The sequence below is a fragment of the Choloepus didactylus genome, chromosome 20 (assembly GCF_015220235.1).
Source record: "Choloepus didactylus isolate mChoDid1 chromosome 20, mChoDid1.pri, whole genome shotgun sequence".
NCBI classification, from domain to species: Eukaryota; Metazoa; Chordata; class Mammalia; order Pilosa; family Megalonychidae; genus Choloepus; species Choloepus didactylus.
In genome coordinates, this window is record NC_051326.1 from 21,347,608 (window position 1) to 21,371,900 (window position 24,293).

The 24,293-nt window shown below is 45.8% G+C and overlaps 1 protein-coding gene across 1 annotated transcript in view; it reads right to left on the reverse strand.

The window, feature by feature from the left end:
- Positions 1 to 768: 768 nt before the first annotated feature.
- SFRP1 (secreted frizzled related protein 1) overlaps positions 769 to 24,293 on the reverse strand; it is a 44,867-nt gene continuing 21,342 nt past the window's right edge. The window contains exon 3 of the mRNA XM_037813419.1: positions 769 to 1,097. Coding sequence (XP_037669347.1) covers positions 775 to 1,097 — 323 coding nt within the window. The 3' untranslated portion in view covers positions 769 to 774. The remainder of the gene's footprint in view (positions 1,098 to 24,293) is intronic.

The following is a 24,293-nucleotide window of genomic DNA, read 5'->3' on the forward strand; positions in this document are numbered from 1 at the left end:
CCATCCTTCCACATGAGGCTCATGCAGAGGCTCCTGACAACTGCCACTTACACAGCATCTGAGAAGGGCTGATTTATACAAAAGAAAATCACTTGGAAAGACTGACAGAAGAGCAGGCAATGATCTACCTCCTAGTTCTTGTTTTCTCTAACATATCCTGTACTTGAGCTTTTCTTCCCTGCCCCTATTATGTGCTGGAATTGAGCTTACACTGTGCATGTGATTTGTGTGTTTCTGTCTAAAACCGGCAGAAAAGAGAAATTACTCTGTAACTGAAGGGACATGATTTACTAAGAGTTAGGTTTTGCTAGTCCCAAAGCTAGAGATTTGTTGATAGAGCTATAAAGCAGTTTGTAACAACACAAAGAAAGTCACAGAACCTGGCACTGTCCCTCACTTCTTGCCTAACCCCTCTTTTTATTATCAACACTTTTCTTTCTTAGTGGCTGTGTCTCTGGTTGAAACGGTTTTGCGCCTCCTTTCGCACAGTGGTGAGCTGCTTCACACTGCAGATCTTCAAAACGGCTTCCTAATCTAAATGGTCCTTTCCTTACCTGAACGTGCAGCTTTAAATATTGGCTATATGGGCATCTGGAGCATGGCTATGGAGGGAAGGGTGTGGGAAGGTTGCGAGAACAAAGCCAACGGGATTACAACATCCACTACCAACAGAAGGAGCAACGTGTGAACCACCGCGGGTCCAGGGCTGTCTGGCTCTTCCCCCACCCCTCACCCCAACCCACCAGCTCCCTCCCCAACCCAGCCCCATGAGAATCACTTAAAGACCGACTGAAAAGTAGGACATTCGTGATTTTTCATTTTCTTCATGAAGTTTTTGAATTCCTTGTTTTTCTTGTCCCACTTGTGGATCGCTGTCAGCAAGTACTGGCTCTTCACTTTCCGCCCCATGATGAGAAAATGGTGGCTGAGGTTATCCAGCTGGTGACAAGGGCAGTCGGCCCCATTCTTAAGGTACAGCACAAGCTTTTTCAGCTCCTTCTTCTTGATGGGCCCCAACTTCAGAGGCTTTTTCTTCTTGGGGACAATCTTTTTGTCCCCATTTTCTTTTTTCACTTCTTTTATTTTCATCCTCAGTGCTAGAGATGGTGGGGCAGGGAGGAGAGAAGGAGAGAAAGGGGAAAGAAAGCATTTTAGAACACTGTTTTCCATCTAAAACAATGACCCAGACTTATGGCTGAACAGGATGGTACAACAAAAGACAAATGGCAAGTAAAAGAACTCCGGAGGCAGTTTTATAAGTAAAAATCAAGGTCTTATTTACTGTTTATGCTACAGATTCTGCCCCCTAGTTTTGTGGCATCTAATGGTATCTTCGATAATTGCCACAGGATGACGTGGGATTCTCAAATAAATTTCAAAACTGAATCATATTCCCTTTTATAAAATTCAGTGACTTCAGATAGAAGAAGATGGTGGCATAGAGAGGAGTGGAATTTAGTTAGTCTCCCCAGAGCAACTAATAAACAACCAGGAACAACTAGTAAATGATCTGGAATAACTGCTGGGGGACAACCATGACTGTCCACACATCATGTGCCAACCTGGATTGGGAGAAATGCCTGAGATCACAGCATGGAATCTGTGAGTAGAAACTATGGACCCGAGCTGGGAGCCCCCTCTCCCAACAGCAGCCCAAGCTGCAAAGCCTCACTGTGATAGAGAGCAGCACTCTCTGAACAAGCAAATATACCTCAGACCAGCTCCAACTGGGGTTTTAATTGGCAAACATGGACTGTTCAATGCAAGCTGCAAATCCCCAACAAGCAGACAGCCTTTAGTGATGACTGACCTTGAAGAGCCAGGGGACTTCTCTGTCCCAGGAGGGAGAGCCCAAGGACCAGGTACTATCTCTGGCCAACAGGTGAAACTGCGGGCTGTGGACCGGCCCTGAAAGGGGGCTTTCTGTCCCTTTTTCTCTCTCTCAACCTGAGCAGCTCAGTGGAGAAAGCCTCAGCCATTTTCAGTTCCCAGTGCTCTGACCCAGACAAGGGTGAAGACAGAAGAGTCAGAGAGACAAAGAACCTATTTAAATGCAAATGAAAACTCCATATGGGGTGTATCTTCCCTAAGAGGAAAGAGGTGGTGCCCAGGTCTACTACCTGCCTTCCATTCAGAACCAGACCCCAAATCCTGGGGGAAAACAGACAAAACAGAAACTAATGAGCCCACACCTCCTTACACGTCAGGAGCTACAGGCTGAGGCACCACCTGCTGGGCAGGTTAGGAAAAGCACAGTGGCTTGAGGTCTCACAGGGTGTATCAATCTTCTGAGACACATCCTCAGGGAACCTGATACTGAATATTTCCTTATTCTGGGAACTGAGCCCATTCTGGTCTGGGAAAACCTGATTGGGGTAACCAAGGAAACCAGATGCCTAGACAACAGAAAACTACAACCTACACTAAGAAAAACAAAGTTATGTCCCAGTCAAAGGAACAAACTTAACACTTCAACTGAGATACAGGAATTGAAACCACTAATGCTAAATCACTTCAAAAAGTTTAGGGAAATATGGCAAAAGAGAGGAAGACTATAAAGAAAACATTGGGCGTACATAAGGTAGAAATTGAAAGTTCTAAAAAACAACTGGCAGAATCTATGGAAATGAAAGGCACAACACAAGAGATGAAAGACATAATGGAGACATACAACAGCATATCTCAAGAGGCAGAAGAAAATACTCAGGAACTGAAGAACAAGACACCTGAAATCCTACACACAAAAGAACAGATAGGGAAAAGAATGGAAAAATATGAGCAACGTCTCAGAGAATTGAATGACAACATGAAATGCATGAATGTACATGTCATGGGTGTCCCAGAAGGAGAAGAGAAGGGAAAAGGGACAGAAACAATAATAGAGGAAATAATCAATGAAAATTTCCCATCTCTTATGAAAGACATAAAATTATAGAGCCAAGAAGTGCAGCGTACCCCAAACAGAATAGATCTGAATAGGCCTACATGAAGACACTTAATAACAAGATTATCAAACATCAAAGACAGAGAGAATCCTGAAAGGAGCAAGAGAAAAGCAATCCATCACTTACAAAGGAAACTTGATAAGACTATGTGCAGATTTCTCAGCAGAAACCATGGAGGCAAGAAGGAAGTGGTGTGATATATTTAAGATATTGAAAGAGAAAAATTGCCAACCAAGAATTCTATATCCAGCAAAACTGTCCTTCAATATGAGGGAGAGTTTAAAATATTCTCTGACAAAAAGACAATGACAGAGTTTGTGAACAAGATACCTGCTCTACAGGAAATATTAAAGGGAGCACTACAGAATGATAGGAAAAGACAGGAGTGAGAGGTTTGGAACACAGTTTTGGGTGATGGTAGCATAGCAATGTAAGTACACTGAACAAAGATGACTGTGAATGTGGTTGAAAGAGGAAGGTTAGGAACATGTGGGACACCAGAAGAAAAGAGGAAAGATAAAGACTGGGATTGTATAACTAAGTGAAACCTCGAGTGCTCAACAATTGTGATAAAATGTACAAATATGTTTTATCTTGAGGGAGAACAAATGAATATCAACCTTGTAAGGTGTTAAAAATAGGGAGGTATTGGGGGGAAATACAATCAATGCAAACTAGAGACTGTAATTAACAGAACCATTGTATTATGCTTCCTTTAATGTAACAAAGGCAAAATACCAAAGCTAAATGCATATAAGAGGGGGACACAAGGGAGGGGTATGGGATTTGGCATTGGTAATGTTGTCTGACTCTTTTATTCTACTTTAGTATAATGCTAACTTTCCTTTCTTTGCTTCCTAGCTGTCATGTTTTTTTCTGTCTCTCTCTCCTTTTTTCTTTTTGTATCTTTACCTTCTTTGACTCTTCTTCCTGCTTTGTGAAAGAAATGGAGATGTCCTTATATAGATAGTGGTGATGGTGGTGAATACATAAATACGTGACTATACAGGGAACCATTGATTGTTTACTTAGGATGGAATGTATGGTGTGTGAACAAAACCATCTTAAAAAAAATGGGTTGATGAAGAAACCTAGATGGCACTAAATTGAGTGAAATAAGTCAGACACATAAGGACAAATATTGCAGGGTCTCACTGATATGAACTAATTATAATATGTAAACTCACAGACATGAAATGTAAGTTACCAGGATATAGAACGAGGCTAAAGAATGGGGAGTGGTTGATTACTATGAGCACAATGTTCAACTAGGTTGAACTGAAGAGTTTGGAAATGGACAGAGGTGACGATAGCACATTGTGAAAATAACTAACAGTGCTGAATGGTGCATGAATGTGGTGAAAAGGGAAAGCTCAGAGACACATATGTTACCAGAAGGAATGTTGGAGGTTAAAAGATGGGAATGTATAAAGCAGTGAACCTTGTGGTGGGCAATGTCCATGATTAACTGTACAAATATCAGAAATCTCTTTCATGAAGATGAAAGTCATGTATGACACTATAACTAGAAGTTAATAATAGAGGGGCAAATTGGGAAAAAATATACCTATTGCCAACTATCTACTACAGTTAGTAGTATTTTAACACTCTTTCATCAACAGCAACAAATGTACTATTCCAATACTATGAGTCAATAATGGAGGGAGGTGGTAAGGGGTATGGAAGGATTTGAGCTTCCTTTTTTTGTCTTTCTTTTCTGGAGTAATGAAAATGTTCTAAACATTGAAAAAAAAAATTAATTGCGGTGATGGATGCACAGCTGTATGATGGTACCGGGGGCAATTGATTGTACACTTTGGATCTTTGGATAATTTTATGGTATGTGAAAAATCTCAATTAAAAAAACAAAAAGACCCCTCCCCCCAAAAAATCAGTGACTTAGAATAACAAACCATACTTCAAGAGAAGAAGGGGATCATATAATTCAATATAATCCGTAACATCTGAAGTTATAGATCTCAGCAGTCAAAGAAAAAAACTTTTTTTCAAAAAAGAGAAAACATATTTGTTGAATTTTTTAACATCCAAAGTACCTACAACCCCTGAGAGTTGAGTCTTATAAACAAGACATACAGAGTCTATGTGTACACACTTGGCAGAGGGAAGTGAAAAGAGCACTTCAAATTGTTGTGCTTAGGTACATATAACATCAAAGTCCATCTTCAACACTGGCGAAATCGGGGTCCCTAAGTTGCATCTCTAAGGCAGCTGCTAATGTTCTGTCACCCCAGTGAGTAGACCCACATAGAATCAAGCTCCACCTCAACTTCCTGAGAGAGTAGAGCAATTCGTGGTTAAGTCCTAATAGATACAGCATGGTGATAATCTCTGCCCCGAATCTCAAAATATGGTACCCGCACTTTCTTCTGTTCCTCAGCACAACCCTGGCAGAAAAGAAAAATCAGCCCAGCCACCAACTCTGCCTCCTCCTTTTGTCATCTTCTGCCTTTTGTCTCTACAGATCCTGCATTAACATTATCTTTAACCTGTGGACCAGATACTTTAATGATGGGTACACAGGTTCTACTGATGGAGCTAAATCAATGTGGAGGTAACACTGTGGGCTGCAAAAGCACTCAGCACATGGTGTCACTAATATGGTCTCTGGCTTAGAGACCCTTTTCAACAAGTCCCCTCTAAGACTGACCAGTTCTAGGTATTTCCAAAGGAGCTGAGAGACATTTCTTAGATGAGAGTCACCAGATAATTTGTTTATCCTCTGAATTCTTCTGCATTCAAAATTACCAAGCCCTCTCTTTTTAATAACTCAAAGCTTCCACCTACACACTCCATGAGGAAAGTCTTGTATCTGAACTAAATAATAGCTAACAATTACAAGGCATATGGCACTTTGGAAAGTGTGCTAAGTATTTGACATGCATTTTCTCATTTCATCCTAACAACTCCATGAGGAAGATATAATTATTTTCCCTGTCTAACAGATGAGAAAACTGAGGCTTAGGAGGTTAAATTTATTTGCCCCAAATCACAAATTCTGAATTTAAACTTGTGTCTGAATGTGCACTTTTAATCATCTTTCTCTTCATACTGACCCTATGGCTCCAAAATTCTTTATGATGAACCCCAAACTGACTAAGTTGACCCAAGAAAATAAGCTGGAGAAGCTTGGACCCTCTTCCCAGCTTTCCTAAATTTCAAAATGACTTTACATAAGAAATGGTAAAACAGTTTCTCCTGGTGGAAAAAAAGGCTCTTCTGGCAAAGGAGAAAGTGGATTTGTGAAGGCTTTATTGTTTAATATTTAGAAAAACACACCCTTGGCTAACCCAAGAATAAGCAGGAGAAAAAAGAAAACTGCTAGGAGCAAATCTTTAATGAATGTATCGAAGCCAGTAAATTAAACACTCTCCCATTGCTTTATTTCTCTTATGAAAGAATTCCAGATCCGGAAGCCTACTTAATCAAGGCCCATCTAATACCCTAAGCCTGGTACACTTGAGAAACATCTCAACCCTCAGGGTGGAGGAGGTTCAGGAATGGCACCCATGAGTGAAATCCTCTAGCTCAGGATTAACACTGACCTCTCAGGATGTCCCAGGCTTCCTGGCACACATGTGGGTGAGTCGAGTACAATTACCCATCAAGTTCCTTTCTTCAACTCATTCTCCCAGTGAGTTTTCTCCAGGGCAGAAAACTAGGGTTCCAAAAGTCTTTATAACAAACCCCCAACTGATTAAACTGACCAAGAAAATAAGGGGGAGAAGCTCGGACTCTCCTCCCAGCCTCACCTAAATTTCAAAATGACTTTACTTATGAAATGCTAAAAGAGTCCCTCCTGGTTAAAAAAAGGCTTTCCTGGAGACTTCTTGATTTTAGATTCAACAGAAAAATCTGGCAGGTAAAGATGTGCCAGTGCTGTGGCCCCCACAGGGTAGACTCTTCCTCCATCCTAAACCAGCTATGTCCCAGCATTTCCCACCCTCGCTATGGACAGAGTGCGTGGGGACCAGCAGGCCAGAGCTCAGCAAGTAGAGAGTGGCACAGAGCTCCCCTTCCTCCAAGGCCTTGCCAGGATATCCCCAAACAGACCCACACCTAGTTCAGCCTCTACTGTTTGCCTTACAAACCCTGTATCTGGTGGCTCACTCAAGAAAAAAAACACCTGTTCTAGCCTGTGGCTTGCTGAATGAGAAAAGTTCTCCACGGGTTGAGTGAGGGCCCAGCAAGAGGAGACTGGCTGCCCAAGCCCAGATAAAGTCAAGTCTCCAATTCTGCCTCTATAACCCCTCTGCAAAAACAGAACACATGGGGCTGGAAGAAACCACTTTCCAAAGAAAGGCGGTAAAGAGGACTGCATGGATGTAAGGAAGAGCAATTCTGCCCTTTCCACAAGCTCCTCCAAGAAGTGGCCCTCGGTTTTTAAGTTCCAAGCCACTTCCCAAAATCTAAGTCTTGGAACCAAATGTTGCTACAGGAGTGAGCAGTTACATCCAGCACCAGGAAAGGCAATGCAAGCACCAGCTGACAACGTGGGCACCCTCTTTTCTGCAGAGAGGTGAGCCTTCCTTGAGTGCCTGCCACATGCCGGGCTCTGGGAAAGGTGCCCTGTATATGGCTCTCTATTTCATGCTCACAGCAAACATATGATGAAGGTATGATTATTTGCTTATTATAGCCAAGGAGAAGGATTCGGGTTCAGTAACAGCAGTCCAAAGCCACAGTTACTAAAAGACAGAATCAGGATTAGAACCCATATCTAACCCCCAAGTCCATGCTCCTTCCTATGATGCCATGACTCCATTTAGGATGATATTGCTTCAGTGGAAACTATTTCACTCTTTTGATTGTGTTGCTTTTAATCACAACTCAAATCAAAAATTAATGTTCCTTTGCCATGACCGTGTAAAGGAATTCAGTTTACATGGGTGGGGGGAGCAGAGAGGGAAAGAGGGGAAATCAGATGATGGAAATGTGTTATGAATTAGACTTTATTTCTTGCCATTTGGCTCACTTTCTTTTTTGAGGTGGGGAGGGTAGAGAAGGGGGAGGCACATATGGCCAGAAATTACTAACATCTTTCCATCTTTCAAGGGTTTATTTTAGGGATGCAAATTTCCAGCAATGTTTGGATAGGCAATTAGCTATCCAAGGTTGATTTCCCTGTGCCTCGTGGAGGTGCTGCGACCCCCCACCACCACATCCAGAGGCTGCTGGGGCAGGGATGGATGCCGGCCCAGGAGCAGCCTGGGAGCTATCACCACCCCACCCCCCTCCCCAGCCTTCCTTCTTCACTGTGCTGGCAATGTCTGGACCCAAGGGATTTCACCCAAGGGCTGTGTTCACAGTTTGCAGTGCAAATGGTGGCAGTGGGCAGGGAGCAGAAGCCTCGAGAGGCAGCAGCTGGGGAGACAGCTGGTGTGCTGGATGGAGTTCTGGATCTTGGGTTCTGTGTGACCACAAAATCTGGTTTTGAACTCCCTGAGTCTCTGGTTTTCTTCTGTGACATGCAGAGTGCAGTCTGACTGCCAGCCTGTGTTATCAGCCCAAGAGCTCGTGCTGAGCAGGATAGGGGAGCCAGCAACGTTCATCCTCAGGGAGATCGTACCCCCTGAGCTCCTCCTTCTCCTCCCTCATCAAATGCTCTGCTCACCCTGGGGCACATGGCTACAACTCCTGTCTAAGGCCTTTGGTCTCAGCTGTCTGTCACAGGCAGACCGTCAACTGAAACAAGAAAACAAACAAAAAACCACTTCCTCTTTTAGCAACTTACCATTGTCTAAAGGTGGGACATTACACCCACTTGTGGGTCACTGCCAGCTAGAGGTCCAGAAACGTACAAAACCCAAAACGTGAAGCTGCAGTTAACGGGTGTCTGGGTCTTCCTCAGCAATCTTACACTCAAGTACATTGTTAAAGCTTCGATCCACTTTCAGTCATCCAAACCCTATTTTTTGCTCAGAAATCATACTTCCTTGGTAGCCTCCCCACAAAGCTTAAGTTCTTTCAATTACCTCAACATAACGCCTGGATGGAAGGCAACCACTTGCCAAGTGCCAGTCATTTATACACTCAGTAACATGAGGCTGCCGCATGAGTCCAAGAAGGATGGTGGGAAAGGTGGAAAAGGGGCTGAGCCAAAAATCAGATTTGTGAGTCATCCAGTTACAGATAATAGCTAAAATGAAAGGTGTAAAGGGATAAAGAACAAAGAAAAGAAGAGAAAGGGATTCCAGAGAGCACCTTCACTGGGGTGAGAGAAAGGGCAGTTATTGCAAAAGTCATCAGAGGCACAGGCGGAAAACGGGCCAGTCCAAAGTCAGGAAACCCACAGGAGAAAGCATTTCATCCATTCCAAATGCTGCAGAGGTTCAGAAGAATGAGGTCTGAGAACAGACCACTTGGCTTGGCAGTTAGGGTGTCCCTGATGGCCTCTGGGACGTCAGGATATGAAGGGGTAAGGGTGAGTTCCAAAGAGCTAAAAAGTAGAGTCAATGGAAGATGCAAAAGAAAGGTGTGCCAACAGACAGCCATCAAACTTCTGGAAAGTCTGTGAAGACTTGTCACTGGCCACTTCTACCCAAACATATTAGATTGAGCCCACACAATCATTTCCACTCCTTCCTAAAATCAGGCTTAAAATTATAGATTGTTTTTTAAGTTATAAACATATGTAAGAAAATGGCAAAGAAAACAAACACATATCAACAGTACTTTGTATAATAGAAAGCAAACGGATAGTGGAACCTGGCTTTACAGGGGAAGAAAAGCTGAAACCTAGCTGTTTACAGGGCAGAATGTCATTAAGAAGCAAGCTGATCCACACTGCACCCAGAAATGCTCATGAACTGTAGCCACTGGGAGCTTCTGAATTCCATTAGAGGTTACAGTAAATATAAGCATCGGTCTAAAATCTCCACATCCCCTCTCCTGGGCCATGAAGCCAGGTGACGGTCCCTAGCCAACTCCAGCAGCAGCCGAGAGGTTTATCCTATGCAGAAAGTTTGAACCAGAGAGACTGGGGCTGGGGGACACCAGACACAGGGAAGGGCATGGTGTGGGGAAGAAGCTGCACCACAGCAGCAGGTTAAGTGAAAGCTGCAGAGTAATCAGCGAGACTCTCAGCTCTCAGAACTCTGGTCACTAAATTTATATCATATCCCCCAGCCAGAGGATTAAAGGGTTTCTCTCTAAAGAAACTAGTAACCCAAAAGAAAAGACAGGTCGCCCCAACAAAATTCTAAAATGAGACCCACCAAACCACAAGCTGTGCATATACAGAAAAAGCTTCCAATTGTATTTTTAGTGCTTCACTCTTAAATTCAAATGGATGGCGGAGGACTGGCACAAGCTTTAAGGAAAGGCTCTAACTGTGAACAGAGACCAAAATAGACAAAACAAACAGAGCAAAGATCTCACAGGTAACAGAGGCAATTCAGGGAATGAAAGGAAACATTCTAAAATGATAATTAATCATCTTAGATATGACATTGTATTCATAAAACAAGAACAGAAAGCTATTAAAAGGAACATTCAGGAAACATGAAAGAGTACTTGGAAATTTAAAGTATAAGACCAGAAATAAAGAATTCAATATTAGTGCTTTAAGATAAAGCTGAAGAGATTTCCTGGAAAGCTGAACAAAATGACAAAGAGATGAGAAACAGGAGGATAAAAGATAAAACAGAGGATCAATCCAGGAGTTTCAACATCTAATAAAAGACATTACAGAAAGAAAGACCCAAGAAAACCAAAGGGAGAAAAATACCCAAAAAACAATACACAAAATTTTTCCTGAAATGAAGAACATGAGTTCTCAAATTAAACAGTGTCCAACTCAATGATCATAACATTTAGAAACACTAGAGATAAAGAGAACTTTCAAAATCTTCCAGAGAAAAAGGGGCAATGCATCTAATACAAAGGATCAGACATCAAAATGGCAATGGATTTATAAACAGCAACACTAGAAGCTGGACGATAATGGAGCAATGCCTTTAAAATTTCCAAAATTGGTTTCAAACCAAATATCAGTCAGTGTGTAAGAGTAGAATTAAGACATCTTCAGACATTCAAAGGTTTTTTAAAAAGGTATCTCCCATGTATCTTTTCTTAGGAAACTACTTGATGATGCACTCCACAAAAATGCAGAAGTAAACAGGAAAGAAAAAGACATGGGATTCAGGAAACCAAAGATCCAACATAAGATGAAAGTAAAGGGAGCCCTACCATGGTGTTTCCAGTACAGCCATGTGGCAGACTGAGAGCTCAATCAGCCCAGACTGGAAGAGGAGGTAAGAGCAGTGGGGCAGTTTACCTGATGTAGATGACCGCATGAGTTGATCTGCCCAAAGAGTTTGGGGCTGGATTCATAAAGGGAGCATAAATAAGTAGGCAAATAAACTGAGGCAATTACTATCTCAAGGTAAAACAAAAAAGAAACTACAAATGCAGTACACTACATGGCTCAGCAGCAAATAATATGTACATAATTATGATAAACATTGAATATTAATTTAACCAAAAGTGTGGTATAACTATATTGGAATGAATGGAGAGAGGGAGTGGGGAGATAGTCTAAGAGGGCTATTCTTTTCTTCCATAAAAGAATCAATAGATAATGTCTGAAAAGAAAAAATAAAAATAGAAATAAAAGCACGTTTTTAATTTATTCCACATTTTGAAATATCACAAAAATCTGCTAAAATAGATGAAACTGATTACCTCTGGGGATGGGAATTAGGGATGAGAAGGCAGGGGCAGAGGACTATAGCTTTTGTTAAAAGCCCTCTTTCTGGTTGACTTTTTAAACTGCATTTTGTATTATTTTGAAGGAAAAAAAAAAAAACACCCTAAATTTAAAAAAAAAAGACTATATAGTCTGCTAAAGAACTTAAATATATGTAAAATATGAATAAGTCACAAAACATGAGACCTGAAAAGCAGCACAGATTATATTTCTAGGTCCTCTACTTCCATTCAAATAGAGCAACTTAGCTTTAGTGAGAACTTCTTAAGACTTTTGTTTGAGGAAGAATTCTATGTTGTCAGCGGTTGTTTATTCGGGGCAGGGGGGCTACAGATCTAGTGAATCTCTAACATTTTTCAGATAAAAACTCAATAAGGTTAGCATTTGGATTATTTACTTTGAGCTAGAAAGGATGTTAAATCCCACCTGATGCTCTGAATGGTAAAGTAACACACACAAGGCCGTACAGCTGGCCAGCGCCTGCTCCCATGCCTCTCACCCAGAGCTTTTGCTTTATTCCGAGTTCCTCCAAGCAGGAGAGCAAGAAGGCATGAACGGCATCCTGGCAGATTCTGGGGACAGCTGAGTGAGCACTTTGGGTACATTATCTCCAAAAGGCACTAATGAAAAACCATCTTGGGGCCGACAGCAGGCCACACACACTGATTCCTAAATTACTTTCTCTCTCAGAGATGGCTGAAGTTCCCAATAGATATTTGAGGTGCAGGGGCAACAATCTGAGAAGTTCATCACAGAGATGAGACTGGCAAACTCTTATACAAAGCGGCCTGTTATCCCCTGGCCCCGTCCATCAGGAGGACCACAGAGGACACCCCCCACGTCAGCCCCCTGGGCTCGGCTGACACCTCCTCCTCCCCAAGCAGAGCCTCCAGATGGTTCACGCAGTAAGGACTCACCAAGTCATGATGAGAGAGAGGATCCAATTTTCTGTTTCGTGAGCCCCGTTTCACAAATCTCTTGGGTGGGCGCCCCTGAGGCAGCAAGTGCCAGCCCCAAAACCCAGTGTGCAAATAAAGCTTGGTCTCAGCACTGGGTAAGGACCCTTAGCTGTGAGAAACCGCAGCCTCCTTCCAACTTGGCAGAGTCTGGGCACCAGGAAGGAGCTGGCTTTGAGGCCTGAGGACCCAAATGAGCCCCCCTGACACAGGCCCTGCAATGGCAGCTTAACAGTTTCTGTTCCCAGCAGGAGCCAATGTTTGGAATCATTAATTCGTTTAGCAAAGAAGGGAGCTTGCACTTTGTCACAATAACTCCAACTCTTTTCCTTGACCGCAAACTACAGGCTGCATGCATTTATGGACTACAGGGACATACATTACCAAAAAAAAAAAAAAAAAGAAAAGAAAAAAAAGACTGAAAGTGACATTCTTTTTCTGTCATCTGCAAACAATAGTAAATGGAGAAAATGTTCCTGAGTGACTCATTTGGGGCTAATTATTTAACTGAAGTTGTCCAATTTTCTAGATCCCAGACACCCTGGACAGGTAGGGATGGGGGGCGGGGAGGGAGACAAGCAGGAAAGTAAAGTTTGCAATTTTACTGCCCCTCCCCACCAGCCATCCCAATTCTCACCACCTAATTGCTTGATTTCATGGATTGTGTTAACTCCCCAATGATTTAAGCTAATGGTACAAAATGAAAACCCCACTTTGAGAGAGAAAAGAGCCACCTGGTGTGGTTTTATGGGGGAAGGCATGTGCCTTGGTGGACCTGGCAGCAGGGGTGTGAGCATCAGAGTGGGACAGAGAATAGCTCTGGTCCTTTTCCTCCCCAGCTCCTTGACCAATCCCCCACCCCCACTGCCAAGAAGAGGTAGAAGAGAGTAGGAGAATCACTTAAATAAAGTCAATCATTAGGATTGATTGAATCTTGGCTCCAAGTCCAGGCAAACCTGCCAAGGCAAACAGCTTTTCCTGCTGCAGGGTTACTGGCTTTCCATTCCTCTCCTTCCACCCCCCATTCCTTTCCATTCCTCTCTATTCCACCCCAAACGGCAAGCTGGAATGTGGGATGGTCTCTTGGAAGGAAAAAGATGGGTGGGTGTGGGGGTGGATTTCCAGAACGAATGAATCAGAAAAGGCTTGAGCTATCCCAGGCCCTGAGAGATCTTTAAGACAAAGGTTTTCAAGCTTCAGTCATCAGAATCACCTGGAAGACTTGTTAAACTCACAGATGACTGAGCCCCACTCCCAGAGTTTCTGATTCAGTAGCAATGGGCTGGGGCCCAGGAATTTGCCTTTCTCACAAGTTCCCAAGAGCTGCTGATGCTGCTGGTCTGGACTCCCACTTTAGAACCTTGATTTAAAGGGTTTGAGGGAAGGGACAGATTGGGCTTTTTGATTTGTTACCTTGATTTTTCCCAGTGGCACATTTTGAGGAATTTGTCTTGGGTGATGGCTTAAACATCCTGGAGGCCCAGGGCAGCCCTCCAAACTTACTGAGTCAACAAGATCAGCATGGGTGTCCAAGAACCCCCCTGACCTAGGGCAAGCTGGGTAGAGCACAGTTTACAGAATCACTGAAGTCCTGGTGCCCTTCTCCCATACTTGTGGGTTCTTGCGAAGTCAGGAAAACAAAGGCTTTGATAGCAAGAGGTAGCACATTTCCCAGGAAGGGACCCAAAGTCCAGAGTCAGCAGCCCCCAGCTCCTGGAGTTCAGATTCCACCACTAAATTTTGGATAAACTTGGGTAAAACACTTTGCTTCTCTGGGCATCAGAATAGACATTTGCAAAATGAAGACGTTGGACAAGTTCATCTCAATCTCCACTCGAGCACTGGCACTCTTTCTAAATCTTCGTATTTCCCTTCTCTGTCTTTGAAATTCAATATGGAAGCCCTGATCACTAAAGGAAAGATAAGCCACATCTCAAATCGTAACTGCTGTCCCTGCCTGTGCACATTGCCCGGGGACCTTGCTTTCATTTATCATACCCCAGTCCTGCAGTGAAGACAATGCACTAGAGTCCAATTCGTGGTCATGAAGTTGGCTAAACTTGGAGAAAAGCATCCGATATACTCCACAGCATGGGGAAGCTACACCAAGCATGGTGGTCAGTAGATCTTCTTGCTATCCTATTTGACAAAGAGGGGAAACAAGGCCACAGGGGGTTAAGTGGGGATAGGCAGCCAGCTGGGTCTGAAATGGCTGTGGCAGATTCTAAGGTATCTTGGCTGGTATATCCCTAAGGGAGCTACGTCCAGTGGCTCTGAAAAATGACTGCAGGCACACCTCAGCTCTCTCCGTTTACTCTTTGCTCAGCTCTTCCCTCTGAAAGGCAAAGGGTGCACTCCAGGCAAAACCTGTGCTTTTCCTACCCATCCTTCAGGCCAAACTATAGACATCTCCACCTGGAGATGCCCACTCCAGCCTGCAATGACCACCTTGGCCTTCACCGCCCTCCCTGTCTGACCCTTGATCATCATAGTCTTCTGTGACAGTGACCTGGGCATGAGCCCCTCTCCCCACTCCCCTCTGTGCAGGGCATGGGCCAGGTCTTATTCGTCTCTTCAGCTACTAGCACAGTGCCCGGCACATCAGAGAGCTCGGGCATTTATTAGACAAATGAATACAAAGATACAAACACCAGTCACTGTCCTGAAGCTCACAGCCTCACTAGTGAGAGACTGGAATTAACTGCACAAAGCTCTGCATTACCACTAACAACAACAACAACAACAACAGCAACAGCTAACAGTTACTGAGCACGTGCTGCTGCAGGCCAGGCACAGATCTAGGCACTTTTACTTATATTAACTCATTAAATCCTCCAACTACCCTATATAAGGTAGATGCTATAATTATAGCAGTTTGCAGACAAGCCAGGTTGCCCAAGGTCCTATGGCGAGAATTTGATCCCAGGGAGTCCGGCTCACACAATGTAAACAATATGAGAGGGTAAACTAACTCTGCCTGGAGAAGCCAAGGCCAGGCTGTGGCCCTACAACCCCTTGCTACACAGAAGATGCTCAATAGAGGTCCTAGTGGACAATGATGCCTGAACCGGTAACCACTCGCTCTGAGTGTCAGTATTTCTCCTCCTTAAAATGCAGAGAAAGTTCTCCAACAAATTTAATCCCAAACAGTGTCCCTATGAAATACTAACTCGGAAGTGCCTTTTAAAACCTTGGATGGCACCAATAGTTAAAAATAAGGTGATATTAATTTGATGTGTTGACGATAGGAAGTAAAAATATCTGCTTTTAAAAGGTCTAGGATGAGGAAAACAGCAAAGTAATTTTAGGGAAGGAAAACACAATATAATGTTTCCTGGAAAGAAAATCAATCTGCCAAACTGTGCATATCAATGAAGCAGAGAAGAGAAATACACCAAGGTTTTAACGGTAGCTGCCTCTGGGTGGTGAGAGTATAGCTGGCTTCTAATCTCTTAATTATACTTTACACTATTTTCTAAGTTTTATACAATGAATGTTGTATTTTATAATCAGAAAAAAAAAAAAAAATTTGCCAAAAAAATGATACAAGTCATTTCAGGAAAAGATTTGGGGAAATGAGCTGTTTAGGGCCTACAGTTCACATCTCTTCCCACTCTTCAACAGATTTTCAGGGAACTACTGTTTCCTTTTTAGAGGCTCTGCTGCATCTTCACAGAAATCCCAGAAGACACCAAATTAAATAATCAACCAGGATTTCCCACCCCCAAAAATTAAATTCCTTACTACCCTTTGAAGTTTCTTAGGGTAGTCATGCAGGGATGGGGCACTCTCAAGAGTGAAAGAGGACAATTAATTACCGTGCCAGGACAACGCAAATAAACTGGGACTGTCCTGGGCAATGAGCATTGGGCCCCCCCACCTAGAGGCCCAAGAGTGGGATAGCAGGCCTGTGTTTCAAGATGCAGCTGGAGTGGGCAGAGGGAAGAGAACAAGACCCTTCTCCCTCTCCTGAGCTCCTCACCCTCCCTGGCAAGACCATGGATCAGAGGATAATGCACAGTTTCTCCCAAACTTTCCAAAGAGGTGAAAACAGACATCCCTGGCTTTTAGAGAATCGGAGTCCAGTGAACACAGCACCACTGAGCTGAAGGAATCTTAGTTCAGTCCAACATTCAGTCCAGTTACCTCCATTTACAGGGAAGGAAACTGAGGCTCAGAGAGGTCAGTGATTTGCTACGGTCACAGAGCCATTGGGCACACAACCAGAACAGGAAACCCACGTCCTGGGGTATCCTCCTTCCGCTGCGGTAAGCTGCTTCTCAGGTCTTGCTCCGGACTCGCTGTTCCCCCTTCCCTCCTAAGGGCATCCTAGGTATAAAAGGATATTCAGAGCTGCAAGCAGCCCTCTCATTCATCACAGACTTCTCCAAAGTACAAAAATAAGAAAGCACAAAAGAAAAATCCATCATTCCAACCATCCCTCCCTTCTCCCTGGAGCCAAAACGGCTGCTCATCCCTCTGGACATGCATCCAGCCTACCCCTGGTTCTTCTTTCTCATTCACATTTCTGACCCTACATATCCAACTTCCTACACTTGAATTTTCTCTATTTCTTTTTTTTAGCCTTTCTAGACTTTGTGTAAACAGTAGAGCAGCTTGGGAGACACAAGTCGCCCTGGCAGCTGGCCCCAACTCCAGCCCCTTGGCAGGCGCCAAGGCCCAGGCCGCATGGGGGCCCCCAGCACCCATCTCCATCCATGGGAGGTGACAGAGCCCTGGCCCTTCTATAAGAGCCGAGTGAGGCAGGGGCAACAGAGCCAATGGGGTTCTATCGCCCACCCGCCAAAGCGCCGCCAAAGCGCCGCCAAAGGCATACAAATATCTGGTGGGCTTGCAATTTACAAGAAACAGGATGGAGAGGAATGCTGGTCTCCCAAAGGCGAAATTTGTCTTGGCCTGAGAAAGGTTTGGTGGAAGCCAAGAATCTAAAAAGTTAACAGGCGCCAGCACCAGGTCCTGTCTCAAAGCAGCCCTTATCACCTCTGTTCCCTAAGGCTCCCACTCTCTGCCTGGCCCAGCTGGCATGCACCCAGGATGGCGGTGTCCACCTCCAGCTAGAGGTCCTGACCTCCTTCTGCTTCTGCATCCTCGGACCCTCACTGAGTCTCCTTTCTTTCTCTCGACCCATTTGGAACCTCGCAGGCAGGTAGGAGGCCCAAGGCTCTGAGAGCCTGAGGGTCGTGAGGGATACAAGAAAAATAAAAGGGAATGAAAACTCATATGGCCCAACTTGGAGCTCCTTCTCTGCTTCTTCAGGAAAGACACTTACTAAAAAGAAACAAACATACGTACATACATACATAAACTACCCCCTGGCTGTGGAGGCCACTGAGGCCTAACTGACCCCAGAGGAGACGCTCGTGAAGCCTGGGGGCAGGGCAGCCTTGGGGTCCAGCTGAGACAGTGTAACAGGAAATGGGTGCTCAGAGCACATCCTGGAGCACCTTCCCCAACTCCCAAGTTCACTCTCCCATTCATAAGGCAGATGCTTCCTGGGTACATGTACAGTTTCCTGGCTCCAGAAATGACAGATTTTCTTTCAATGCACTACGGTACTCTCCATGCACACTGCTTCTCTTCCCAATGAAGACTGTCAGAATTCCGGGGGTGAGAGCAATGGTTCTGGCTAAGGGGACAGTCCTGCAAGCTCCCAGCTCCCCAGAGCTCACACTTGCTCCTGGTTCCTCACCTGCCACGTGCTCCTACATCTTGGTTGTGGGCTTTTGCCCCACTCAGGGAGCGAGGAGGGGGAGTCCTTTCTCCTACAGCTCCTTTTCAAGGCCACCGCTGTCCCAACAAGGACACACATCTCATCTCCACCTCACAGGCCTAACAGCAGGGTACACCCTGTCATGGAGCTGGAGAAGTCAAGGCGGGTGAGAGGGTCCTTAGGGCAGATCAGCTAGAGAAATGGGATCCCCGCACGGCTCTCCTTCTGGGCACGGAGGACTGATGGAAGGTGAAGGTCACCTGCATCCGATCATGGCCATAGCACCGACAACTCACTTGTGAATAGAAAATGTCTCTGCTCGTGGCTACCCCCAGGATATTTCAGCTCGGCTAGCCAGTGGCAAGGTATCTTGTCAACTATGATGCACTGTCCAGGCACACGTCCCCGGTACAGAGACACTATATAAATAACAGTGCCCCACACCCATGTGTCATAAATGGAGACTGTGCCACGATACGGTCCTTGACATGGTGCAAGCCGCGGCTAACAGCGAACACGAGCCTGAGGGGCTAGAAGCAATGCTCGGAATAAACCTTCGCACCCCAGAGGCTGAGGAAGTTCATTTGAATGGCAGCCAGGAAAGACGCAGTCTCAAGGTCTGGGACTCCGCTGTCACCTTGCTGAGTGCTCGCTGGTGCTCTAATCCACCTGAGATTCCTCCAGCTAGCCCGGGTGAATATCTGTACTGTGGCCAATGTTCAACAAGCAAACAGAGCTGTTAAAAGATCCTTATTTCTCCATAGAGCTGAAAATGGGCAACTCAGTAGAGTGCCAGAGACACAGACGGTGGCCCCTCGGCCCCACTCCTCGTCCTTTGGGACACAGTTCCTAAGACGCCTTTTGGGGAGCTGATTGGCTTCCCTCCATGTCTAAACATCCGACGCCCCCTTGTTTGGTGCCCAGCAGATGGCCTCTCCCCTCGGATGTTCCAGGCACACGCACCTTGCAGCCCTGGGTTTTCTTTGGCTCTGTTCACAAAGCGTGCCTGCAGTGTTAGAAATTAGGTCTTTTGACACTTAGGTCCCCTCCCACCCCTATCCCTACTGGAGCAGGTGGACAGCAGAGCCATGGCCTCCGTTTGGAGCTGCTCCCTGCCTCCCAGTGGCTGCCGGGAGCCAGGCCCTGCCTGGTAACACAACATCCCATGGGTCAGTCATCCCATGTCTAGAATTTCCTCTCCCAAGCCAGGTGCTCCAGACCAACAATGCTTTCTTCATTGGGAGCCCCTTCCCAGATTCACACATCACTACCCACTGCATCCAGCTGACTTGTCGTGTGGTAGCGAGTACATCGTCCCTCCAGCGAACAACACCTACCATCACCTACCAAGTCAGCCTTAGGAAATCCTAGAATTGATTGTCAGGTGCCAGGCACAGTTCAAGGGGCTTTGCATGTTAATCCTCACATCAACCTCATGAGAGAAGTAGCACTTTCATTTGCCTTGAAGACAAGTGAACGTAGGTATAGAACTTTCCAGAGACGGGCATCCAATAAGTGACAGAGCCAGGGTTCGATCTAAGGTAATGTGACTCGAGAGCCCAAATTCTCAACCCCGCAGCACTACTGCCTCTCCACAGACTTAAGCAGGCGGCTGACACACTAGGGGGGCAGTCTCTCCCTCCATGTCCCGCGTCCTCAGGCCCTGCCCAGGCGGCCCTGTGTTTGACCCTATCTCTGCTCTGTGACCTTGAACAAGCCTATTATCTCTGGGGCTTCACTTTCCTCACCTGAAAAATGGGGATAATATTTTCCAGACCTCACAGAGCTGTTGGTAGGCACAAAACAAAAAATAAGATCATGTATGGGAAAGCATTTGGCAATAACAAACTGTTCCCCTTACTTTTAACTCTGTACTCTTGTACATTTTTCATTTCATACCATGGGAATGCATGGCTTACATAAAAGTAACTATATATTCAAAATAAATTATGTAAATGAATACATAAGACAACATTTATATTTGATTCATCTATTCATCTGTTTTATTCTCCTGAATGTCTGCCCGATTTTTAAGTACTCCTCTGCCTTCAGGAGACGCAGAAAGTGTAAATAAAGCTTTCTGCTTTAGCCAGGCCAAAACAATGCTAGCTTGAGAGATTTTGATTCATTCCTCTGTGGTATTTCAAGAAGCTCTGTGTGACTATCTATGATCTCATTCTTTTTCACCCTGTTCCCTAAAGAGTTACAATTCCAGACCGCTGGATTTAGATTCTTCCTTTTGCTATGTGCCCTTTGACAACAAGTTTTCCCCACCCCATTTCCCCTTCTCTTTCTGGCATTCAGATTTCAGTATCTTTGTGTCTTCAGCTTCTGGACCCAATCACATCTTTGCTGCTTCTTCCCTTTGCTACAACAAAAAGTACTTTTCTCTGACAAATGTTAGAAAGAGAGACCCTACCAGACAGCTGTCACACGCATCTCTCCTGCTCCCGCTTGGCTCCCTTCAAGGCTTGGGATTCTCTCTTTTAAAGGGGACTGGAAAGGTCTTTAGGCCTTTTCCTGGGAATTGTCTCAAGTCCTCCAGATCAGACAGAACTGATGGCTGGAGAACAAACCCAGTGTCCTTGGAAAGACAACGTGCAAGCACCAGACTGCTTTCTTCAGCCATTCACAACATTTATTTAAAGACAATCCACTGGACAGACCAGAAGTTCAGACCAAAATCAGCAGCTGAGCTTATAGAAACCCCCCAGAGGAACACTAATTTTTCTAGAGGGGAAAAAAAAAATCTTTTCTGCAAGTTTCTTGCAACTATTGATTGGTTCAACTAAAACATAAAGTTGATTAGAGCTTATTTCTTTCCTCAAACTGACTTCTCTGCCCAGCCTATGGCTGTACACAAGGTGCCCCTGCCAGCTTGTATGAGCACCTGGGGAACACCCGCCAAACCCACCATCATAATCTGTTTGCCACTGACCATTTACATGAGTGATGATGAACCTTCTGGAAAAAACAAAACCCCAGCTTGTCAGTGAGTGGGATCCAAACATATGCAGGCACATCTGGAGGGGCTAACAGGAGCCAAATCATTCAGTTAGAATGAGAAGCTCCTGGAGGAATCCAAGGGGAAAAAGAAAGCTTCTGGCTTATCAGGCCACACTTAGAAGCAGGGCCCGAGGTGAGGAGGGAATGGTGGCTCCAGGTTCAGCACAGTGGCTATTACATGGACTTTCCACACCGTGGGGAGAAAGTGCTACTTAAATAAATGGAAGGAGCTGTTTCACTAGAGGCCCAAGCAACCTTGCTGCGGGGCCCTCCAACAGAATCCCACTCAGAGGCTGAGACAGTACTCAAGTGGCCCTGACAGTGTTGAGAGCTTCTGCAGGGATCCTCGACCTGGCAGCAAAGGCTGGGCTGGAAACATCTGGCATCTCCAGCTCGGCCTACAGGGACTGGGCAGGCTCAGGGCAACAGAAAATGAAGCAGCCTTGGGCAATCGTGGCCTCAGCCTGTAGGGACTGCAAGGGCTGCTCACTCAAGGGAGCCCAGCAAAGGGGGCCAGGAATCCTTTGTGAGGGGCTGCAGAATTCAACCAAGTGCAGGCCAGCAGGCTAACACGGTTTGCATGGAAATGCAATCATTTGTACCAGCAGCCAGGAGCCCAGCGGACATGTGGTAAAGGCTCCAACGTTCAAGCCCAGGAGGAAAGTAGAGGGTGATTGCCTTACTGAAATCACTCAGCCTTTATTTCTCTCTTTCCTGAGGTCAGACCCCCTTCCAGAGGCCCCTTTACCTGTCACACCGCAGACATGTCCTGGGCAGTAGGTAACAACCAAGCAGACCTGGCTCTAGGTCCCAATCCTGCTCCAACCCAGTGGCCCATGTTGACCAGTCATCTACAATGGAATTTGGGGTAAGCAAGGGCTCTGCTTACACAGAAGTACAGATTCCTAAAGCTGAATGAGACTGTCAAGGCCATCCAGCCAAAGTCTCATTTTTCTAATCGGAAAACCAAGGTCCAGAGAGGAAGCGAGCATCACAGTCACTCAGCCGTCAGCAGCTGATCAAGACCCCTGCTCCCCGCGCACCACTGTTCCTCCTTCCCTGACTCCCCAAGCACTTCTTCCCCCCATTTCTGTTCTTCCCAGACACTGTCTCAGAAGGCAGCGGCCATCTGCCCCAGCCGCTCGGGTTCCAGCCCCCACGGGATCAAACCGCTTCAGAATTCTCTCCTCCCTCCTTCCTTCTCCAAACGCAAGCAATCCTCTCCCTATTTGGATGCCAGAACAAAATGCCAAAAAACAGAAAACTAAGCCCCACTTCAGGCTGAAGAAGTCCAACCCCAACTCACTATCAGATAAGTCATTTTCTGTGAGAAATGTGGCTGGAGTAAGAGAGGAAAGCAGGGGTCCAGGGGCCCCACAGCCACCGCTCTCCACCCCCTTCAGGGAGAGCCCAGGAGCAACTACCGGGGCCCCTCCCATGGCCCCAGGCCCACCACCAGGTAACACGAAGGGGCTGCAGCGCAGTGCTCAAGCCCCCCCCAGGCAGGGAACACTGAGCGCCCCTCCTGGGGCTTGTGCAGGTGCGTTCCTGACCTGCATTCTGACAAGCCCTCTGGGGCGAGGAAGGGACCTCGGACAGACGAGGATGTGCTCAAGTTAGTGCTAAGGTTAGAGAGCAGCCCTAGGACCGGCTCAGGCACCCCACACCACCACGTGGTCAGGCCAGGGCGTGCCAGTGATCCCTGTGTGGTGTCCTGGGGCAGGGTTTCCTGGGGAGCTCCCAGGCGCTGCCCAGCTGAGGGCTCTGTGGGAGGAACAGGGTGCTTCTCAACTCCAGCCCGGGTCTCCCCTTCTAAGGAACCCAGAGGGCAAGGCAGGGGTGCAGAGATTTTTCAACCGGCCCCAACCAGACTCCTCTCACCAACCTACTCTCAAAGAGCACCAGAAAAGGGGGCACAAGGATGGAGAGGATGAGGAAAAGGAGGGGAAGCCTCCTAGTTTCTTTCTTAGGCTGGCCTGTTCTCTACTCTGAGTAATCATTCAAAACAAGGAAATCTGCCAGAAGACACATTAAGTCTGTAAGAAAAGAAGGCTCCGGGCAAAGAGCTGTCAGTCACAGGGAAAAGTAAACAGAATATATTGATTTTACTCCTTTTCCAGTGGAGGGACAGTTTCATGCTCAACCTTTTCATCCACCTCCCCCATCCCAGACACACACACACACACACAAACGCAAACACAGTTATACAACTGTGAAGGCCACAAAGGAAAAAAAAAGAAGAAAAAATGATTTTTTTTAAAAAAAACCACCAGGAAAATTGATATCAAGGGAGGCACAGGGAGTGGGGGAAGTGATGGGATCAGATGGTCCTGCTTGTATGAAAGAAAGGGCAGGAGGAGAGAAGGAGAATAAAATTCAGGACCTGGATTTCATTTCACATCCCCTGGGCCTCCTTGCCGGCAACCAGGGGAGAAGTGTCCACCGTTTGTTCCGAGTCAGCCGCTCTTCATCTCGAAGCACTCAGCTCAGAAGGGCTTTGAGGATCTGGGTTTGCACACCCAGGAGCCCGCACTTTCCTAACAGAAGAGACAGCCTCTGTGTGAGGTCAGGGATTCCTATGTAGCTGAGTGCTATCATGAGCTGGGGGCCCCAATTTACTTCTCCACATTCCTCCAGAAAATAATCTCATACCCCAAAAGAAGAAAGGCTCACCCACAAACACAGCCTCCTCCAGGACAGAAGCCACCAACAGGCAGGCAGATGGCCATTGCTTCCAAAATCCCTGCATCACGGGCTCTGCAGGATTATAGAGGATCGTAGGTGCCGTATCTTCTGGCTTCTTGCCAAATGCAGGCCTCCCGGGTATTGCAGGCAAGAGGCTATCCGGGCTTTGAATGGTTACTGTAGTGGGGACCCACTGCCTGACAAGGCAACACACCCTTTGCTGAACAAGGTTTTATTTCCTC